This window comes from Microtus ochrogaster, chromosome 2 (assembly GCF_000317375.1).
Source record: "Microtus ochrogaster isolate Prairie Vole_2 chromosome 2, MicOch1.0, whole genome shotgun sequence".
In the NCBI taxonomy this organism is placed as follows: Eukaryota; Metazoa; Chordata; class Mammalia; order Rodentia; family Cricetidae; genus Microtus; species Microtus ochrogaster.
The window spans coordinates 13,050,555-13,058,454 of NC_022010.1; the positions used below are offsets into that span (position 1 = coordinate 13,050,555).

The 7,900-nt window shown below is 51.1% G+C and overlaps 2 protein-coding genes across 3 annotated transcripts in view; one reads left to right on the forward strand and one right to left on the reverse strand.

Annotated features, from left to right (window-relative positions):
- Rilpl1 (Rab interacting lysosomal protein like 1) overlaps positions 1–3,143 on the forward strand; it is a 35,548-nt gene extending 32,405 nt beyond the window's left edge. Inside the window, exon 7 of the mRNA XM_005344378.2 lies at positions 2,894–3,143. Coding sequence (XP_005344435.1) covers positions 2,894–3,038 — 145 coding nt within the window. The 3' untranslated portion in view covers positions 3,039–3,143. The remainder of the gene's footprint in view (positions 1–2,893) is intronic.
- A 2,172-nt stretch (positions 3,144–5,315) lies between these two features.
- Snrnp35 (small nuclear ribonucleoprotein U11/U12 subunit 35) overlaps positions 5,316–7,900 on the reverse strand; it is a 4,322-nt gene continuing 1,737 nt past the window's right edge. The window contains exon 2 of one of the 2 annotated variants that reach the window (XM_005344380.3): positions 5,316–6,962. In XM_005344380.3, the coding sequence (XP_005344437.1) occupies positions 6,219–6,959 (741 nt within the window). In that variant the 5' untranslated portion in view covers positions 6,960–6,962 and the 3' untranslated portion in view covers positions 5,316–6,218. The remainder of the gene's footprint in view (positions 6,963–7,900) is intronic. The other variant, XM_005344381.2, reaches the window with a different exon arrangement.

Genomic DNA, 7,900 nt, shown 5'->3' on the forward strand with positions numbered 1-7,900 from the left:
ATTTATTATGCATACAATATTCTGTCTGTGTGCAGGCCTGAAGAGGGCACCAGGTCTCGTTTCAGATGGTTGTCAGCCACCATGTGGTTGCTGGGAATTGAACTCAGGACCTTTGGAAGAGCAGGCAATGCTCTTAACCGCTGAGCCATCTCTCCAGCCCCTCAAAGTCATTCTTAACTATGTAGTGAGACTGAAGCCAGCCTGAGATACATGAGACTCTGGGTTGTCCCCACCTATGGGGACAAGAAAGAGCTGAGAACAACATAGCTCAATATCTCAGTGTTGGAGTGTTTAGCCAGAATCCACAGGCCCTGGATTTCTCCCCCAGTATAAATAATAATAATAATAATAATAATAATAATAATAATAATAATAATAATAATAGTAAGAAAAGGTGCTTTTCAGCAAGATTGGTTCCCTGAGAGAGAGAGATTCTCAGTTATCCTCTTGGGGTTAGTGACCACTGGGCTTCCTTAGGCTATAGGACCATCACCCAGACAGCCTCTGTACACGAGTTTGTCTACTTCTTCACATATACAAGGTCGTCGGTCCTGTTGAGAGAGGAGAGGACTCTCTCCTCCACTGGGCCCTGTGTCTTCATGGGTCATGCTGAGGAACATGGGGGGGGGGGCGTGTCTCGGCCTATAACACAGACCGTCATTGCAGCTCTCAGTGGATCTTGCGGGGTGGGTTTCTTGGTCACACTGCCCTCTCTTTATCTCCTCTGTCTGTCTGCTTCTGGAAGGCTCTTTACAGCCGTCATGCCCATGGTGGCAGCTGGACTGATCCTTGACGACCCCACGTTGCAGCCTGTGCGAAGACTCGTGTCCCTCGTAGGCACTGTCTGTGTTTGGGGTTTTGTTTTGTTTTTCTTTTCTGCTGTGCCTCAAGAATGGCTGTGGTGGCTGCTGCCAGCCTGTCCCTCCTGGCCACTTCAGCTGCATGGCCGTCACCTGCTTGTTGGCATCTCGAGTGGGTATGGGGCGTGATTGCCACTGTCGCTCTTGACCTCCACGAGTGCAGCCGGGAATGTCACCGATAATTCTTTTTGTCTCTTCTGTTTTCGCTCTAAAAACCACCTTGTCCATGATGCAGTAAAGAAGGTCCTTTAAGTGACGGGTCAGTAATCAACGCCCCCGGATCTGAGTGACACTAACTGCTTCCTCTGTCTCCATGCCTGAGGCTTTCTAAACAGCTTTGTCTTGGCAGCTGTTTGGTGCAGAAAAGTGGGGGGTGGGGGGAGGGGGGAGCTGGCATCTGCAGGTGGCTTTCCTAAGTCAGGCTGAGACGTTGCAGTGGTGGACTAGCTAACTCCACGAGCCCTCCCCTGTCCAGCGTGAACCCCCACCTCGACTTGCCGGCTCACACGTGCCCTTTAAAGCCCTAGAGAATTCCCCAGGTGGCCTGAGGATGAAAGAGCATTCTATTCCTGCTAGAAAGGGAGTGTAGCCCCAGTTCCCCAGAACATCCTCTTCACTAGATGTGACTGTAACAAAACCCAGGGACTGGGGAGTCAGCCAGTGTGAGGAATGTGAGGACCCGAGTTCCAGTCTCCAGGCCCCATGTTAAGTCAGATCCCAGAGCATGCTTCTACAGTCCCTGCTCTCTCACTGAGGGACAGGAGAGAGGCGATGGCCGTAGCAGAGGTGAATAAGAGACCCTGTCTCTAACAGAGTTTAGGGGGCCTGCAGGATGACTCAGCAGGCCAAAGTGCTTCCTGCCAAGCATGACCACTTGGGGTTAAGTCGGGAGTATCACAAACTAAATGCCAGCCTGGGTGATTTGGCAGTCTTGTAAGATGAGTATCAGTGGGCTGGAGTAAACACGTATGCAGCTATGTATGCAGCTAAACCTGCGGACCTAGGTTCACTGCCTGGGACCTAAGATGGAGTGGATGGAGAGAACTGATTCCTACACACACACACACACACACACACAATTACACGCTCACTGGAGTTGTGGTTCAGTGGTAGAACACTTACCTAGCATGGACTATGAGGGCTGCCAGATGTGAACTGAGGCCCCTACCCCCAAGGCTAAGTAAGAACCTGAATTCAACTCTGGGACCCCCTCTCCCCCAGTGAAGAAGAGAACTGACACCCACTGTCTGTCCTCTGCCGTCCATACAGGAGCCATGTCACTTGAGTGCTCACATACTCATACAAACACATGAATGAAGGAAAGCATGAATGAATGAATATTAAGGATGGGTTTGCCTTAGAATCATCTTCCTCACAACTTTCAGCTTCTTCCAAAGCATCATTCGATTCATTGAAGAGATCTCTAGGCTGGGGCTCAGTAAGTAGAGTGCTTGCCTAGCAAGCGCAAGCCTCGAGGTTTGATCTCCTGCATCCCGTAAACTGGGCTTGGTGACTCATGCCTGTAATCCCAGCATTTGGGAAGGATAGACAGAAAGATCAGAAGTTCAAGGTCACCCTCACTAGGTCGTGAGTTTGGAAACCAGCTTAAGCTACCTAAGACACTGTGAGAAGAAAAAACAAAAACAAAACAAATTTCTGAGCTGAGCATTTAGCTGAGCCTTAGAGCCTTACACTGGCCTTTGTGAGGACCTGAGTTGTGCTGATTTGGTTTGGTGTTTGTTTCTAGTTGATATAGGAAAGGTCCCCCTAGTAGCGGCCAGATGGAAGGTCCTGCCCACCCCCATCACATACTGCAAAGTGCTCGTTCTGTCTGAGTGCTAAGGTTCTGGGACCCATGACACCTGGAAGCCCCAGTGCTTTCTAGAATCCTGCTGACTGCATCCCCCACGGGGAATGGATCTGCTCCCTCGGGTGCTTGTTCCTGTGTGTCCCAGGGCTGAAGGAAGCGGGCAGGTGGAGCAGGAGAGGACAAGCACTCACTTCCGTCTGTGTTTCTTTTCCCCTTCCAAAAGGTTTAGCTTTTTCTCCCGGGACAAGAAGCGCCTGGCCAACACGCAGAGACCCACGCACATCCATGAGTCCTTTGGCCAGTGGGCACACACTCACCGAGATGACGGGTACACAGAGCAAGGACAGGAAGCCCTGCAGCACCTGTGACTGTGCCCCCTCCTGGACCGCCTGCCGCCTGCTCCGGGTGACTGCCTCCACATCGACCCCTCAAACGAACTGTCTGCTTTGAGGATAGATGAGGAAGAACTGATGCCAAAACCTAAAGAAGTGTTCATTTATCTGCAGGGCTATCCGATTTATACTCAATGCCTCTGACCCCTTAGGACCTATATTTATAAGACAAGGATCTGAAGCCAGACCTCATTAATTTTAGTAACGAGCTTCCTAAGCTGAACACATCACTTACCACTATCATGGCTATTTGACTCCTAGGTTTAGTTTTTTGTTTTGTTTTCTTAGGGCCTTTGTCATGTTAGTGAGAGGCAGTGGAAGGGACGTTTTATGTTATGAAGTGGCCCTGGAGGTAGCAGGGTGTATGGACTGGACAGGTGGAGCCTCTAGTCACAGGATGAGCCACCCAACTTGGATGGGACACAAGAGCAAATCATCACAGTCCCCCCAGCCACGGGCCACGGGCTGGGAAGAGCCTCGGGATGGTCACTCCCCGCGCCTGGTAAGGTTAGAGGCCCAAGCAGCCTGTCCGAGGTGGCGTGCCTTGGAATCTGCTGTGAGCACCACAGTAGTACTAACCAGAGTTGTTTAGGATGAGACGTGTTTCCTGTGTGTTTTTCCTGTCATTTTTTCTTTTCATGTTACCTGTGTGAAATTCTGGGTCTGTGCAAAGAAGACAGTGCCTTACAGCGGATTGGGTGCCAGGCTCACGAGCCTGGGTGATATGATGTGGCCAATGGGTAAAAGGTATGGGGTGCAGGGGGTGCACACTCCTAGCTGGCTCACAGTTGCCATGGCCACTGGAGGCTGGCCCCTGTACTTTCTGCTGGTGCACAGAGCACGTGGGTTCCAGGCTCCAGAGAATAAGATCATAGGATGGAAGGGACCGTGCCCTGTGCATTGTACTATTTTTGCTAAGAACTGGGTGAAGCTGAGCATGGAGGTGCAAGCCTATAGTCACTGTAGCTTCAGTGTAAGTGACTTCAGAAGTTCCAGCCACTTTCGGACAGTAAGGAGGTGGAAAATTCGGTATTAACTACTTTTTTTTTTTTGGTTTTTCGAGACAGGGTTTCTCTGTGGCTTTGGAGCCTGTCCTGGAACTAGCTCTGTGGACCAGGCTGGTCTCGAACTCACAGAGATCCGCCTGCCTCTGCCTCCCGAGTGCTGGGATTAAAGGCGTGTGCCACCATCGCCCGGCTTTTTTTCTTCTTTTTTAAAATGTTTTATTATTATTATGTGTACAGTATTCTGCCTGCAAGCATGCCTTCAGGCCAGAAGACAACACCAGATCTCATTACAGATGGTTGTGAGCCACCATGTGATTGCTGGGAATTGAACTCAGGACCTTTAGAAGAGGAGGCAGTGCTTTTTTTTTTTTTTTTTTTTTTTGAGCTAAGATCTTGTTATATGACCCTAGCTGGCCTCAGACTCTTAACAATCCTGTGTCTTCCAAGTGCTGGGTTGACAGGTATGTGCCACCACGTGAGCTTCTCTCAGCAATTTTTATTGATTTTTTTGAGACAGAGTTTCTCTGTGTAGCTTTGGAGGCTGTCCTGGAACTCACTCTGTAGACCTGGCTGGCCTTGAACTCGCAGAAATCCACCAGCCTCTGCTGGGATTAAAGGTGTGCGTCTCCACCGTCCAGCAACCTTTATTACTGTATGCATGACGTGTGTGTCATAGTCCTTATGTGGAGGTCACATGACAGCTCTTTGGGTTGATTCTATCAACTATGGGTTCTGGAAATTCACTTTTTAAAGAGATTTGGCTTTACTGTATGTGTTTTATGAACGCCTCCATGTATACATGTGTGGCACATGTGCTCGTGACTGAGGCCAGAAGAGGGTGTCAGGTCCCCTGGAACTGCGATCACAGACACTCATCGGCTGCTGTGTGACCCTGTCACCTGCGAGAACAGCAGTGCTCTTAAGAGCTGCGCCAGTTCACAGAGCGCGTTCTCTTATGCTCTGAGCCATCCCGCTAGCTCTCCAGTGAATATGCTTACTGACTGAATCCGTGTGAAATTCCAGATAGTTCAGACTGCTGGACCTGCCTCCCAAGTGCCAGGAGCACTCACCACACCCAGCTGTCATTTTTCTTTCTTTTTGGTTTTCCGAGACAGGGTTTCTCTGTGGCTTTGGAGCCTGTCCTGGGACTAGCTCTGTAGACCAGGCTGGTCTCGAACTCAAGAGAACCGCCTGCCTCTGCCTCCCGAGTGCTGGGATTAAAGACGTGCGCCACCATCGCCCGGCTTGAGAGCAGTCTTTAATTCACTTCAAGTTCACAGGACCCCCTGCCGCCCAGCAAACCGGAATGCAGATAGTCAGAAAAAGGGACCGCTGACCCTTGACCAGCTCCAGGCAGTCTAGGACTGTGTCCTCCCATTCTTTCACCTCACTGCTGTTGAGGTTTCCTTCCAGTGGCTGAAAGTCAGCCACAGATCATAGCCCTGCTAGGCTGCCTTTCCTTGTAAATGCCCCAGGCGAAAGCAGGCAGTCAGCATTTTAGTAGGGAAGGGATGGTGCCGATTTGAGAGCAGCTGCCTGCCAACCCAGTTGCTCAGCCTGCTGGACAATTCTCCTTGAAATTGGCTTTTCTAATCTGTTTTATTTCAATTCAGCAAACTTTGAACATGAAGATGGGGCCCTGCCTCCCAGGGGTCAATGTCAGGGTTACATCTAATTCTTGTAGGTTATGGAGATGGGGGTCTTGTAACCTAGGTTGGCTTCAAACTTGCAATCCTCCTGCCTCAGCCTCACCATTGCTAGGATGAGGGTGTGTGCCACCACACCAGGCTATTTAAGGGCTGTAAACCACTATCCCCTCTGCCACATTGAACCCCACCTCAAAGGCTGTGAGAAGAAGAAGACAGATTCTTTGTTACCACCTTTACTCGGGCCTCCGTTTCCGGAAGCTGGGCTGACAAGCATGTTCAAGCACCAGACAGGTGATTTCTCATGCGGTGTCCCTCCCATCTGTGCCCCGCAGTGGGGCACCTGCCTGGCACACTCACGCTCTCCAGTTCAATCCTCAATACTGCAGAAGCACAGCCTCTCTTAGGTCTGCGTGAGCCTGTGTTCTGGGCTGGACAGGGAGCTGCCCCAGTCTGATGGCGGCCCGGGCCTCTGGGTAGGCTTCTGTGGCCTGCCATTGGCTTTACTTACTTCTGTCCCTCTTGTCCCTGCCTTTAGCCCTGTCCTCCCTGAACTCCCTCTCTCTTTCCCAATCATTCTCAGGCCACACCCTGGCCATTTCCCTCTCTTGCCAGCGTTTCTCTCGGCCCCTGTCATGGTCCCGCTCCCTGGGCCTGGGGTCCCAGTGTCTGTCCCGGGATCGAGATCGCTCTCTCCTTTCTCTTTTCCCTTCTCTATGCGGCTCATTCTTGACAGCGGGCAAGTTGATGGGCTTTCGGAAAGGCCGATCCCGGCCCCCGAATCTCAGCTGCCCAGATTCCTTTTTCCCACCCAGCCCTCCACCCAGTCGCCGAGGGATCCAGCCACGGAGGGTGCGCTCTAGCTCATAGTCCACGAATATCTCGTGCTGGTCGATGACCAAGCCATCGGCATCACGGTAGGCCTTCAGCAGGGCCCGCTCCTCCTTGTACTCGATGAAGGCGTAGCCCTTGGAAAAGCCGGTCACTAGATCCCGAACCAGCCGCAGCCGCCGGATGTCGCCGTAGCGGGAGAAGACTTCCTTTAACTTTTCCTCTTTGGTCTGCAAATTGAGTCGTGCCACAAACAGGGTAAGAAGGGGGTCTCCAATAACGCCTTTGTTGGGTACGTAGCGGGCCAGCATGGCCCTCCACACAGCCCGGTCATGTGGGTCTTCATCTGTGCCGTCAATGCTGCCAGCTTTAAGCGGGTCATATTCCTTGGCAATGGGCACCCAGTCACTCATATTCTAGAACAAGAACAGCAAGTGGATGTGAAGCACCTGTGCGTCTCCACGCTCACTACAGCTGTGGGAAGCAGTGCCATTCACCCGCCCCCACACTCTAAATAGGGCCTCCGTTACAGCTCCAAGCTGACTCCAAACCCCTGATCGTCTTATCTCACCCTCCTGAGTGCTGGGATTACAGGCACATGCCACCAACTTCACTACCCATGTGAGGGCAGTGGGCTTAGGACTAGGGCTTTCTTCTCGGCTCCCGAGAGGATGACCCGTTCATTCTGGGCTTGAGAATAACTGCAGAGCCCCAGCTGTGGCTCACTTACCTGACACCTAATTCAGTCTCACTCGGACCCGCTGCTGAAATCTGCTTACAACTGGGAGTCAGAAACACTGAAGGCAACTCCTTCCTACAGCATCTTTCCCTGTCCCTAAAATGGTACTTACACCTGACCATAATAATGTGCACACGTAGTTCCATCACTCAGGAGGCTGAGGCAGGAGGATTGCCATGAATCTGAGGCCAGTCTGGGCTAAGGGTCTCAAAAAGCAAAGAGTTAGGGGCTGGAGAGGTGGCTTGGCAGTTGAGTGGGTTGGCTGCTCTTGCAGAAGACCCAGGTTTGGTTCCCAGCACCCACATGGGTGGCTCACAACTGTCTGTAATTTCAGTTCCAGATCTGAACCCCTCCTATGACCTCTGTGAACACCAGGCACGCATATGGTACACAAACATACATGCAGGCAAAACACCCATACATGTAAAAATAAGTTTTAAAACAACAATGAAAAACTGGGTGTGGTGGCACACACCTCATCTCAACACTTAGGGAGTAGAGGCAAAAATACCAACATTACAGTCTTCTACAAGTCATAAAAAGAATAATACCCAGGACAGGCTCCAAAGCTACAGAGAAACCCTGTCTCGAAAAACCAAAAAACAAAAAAAAAAA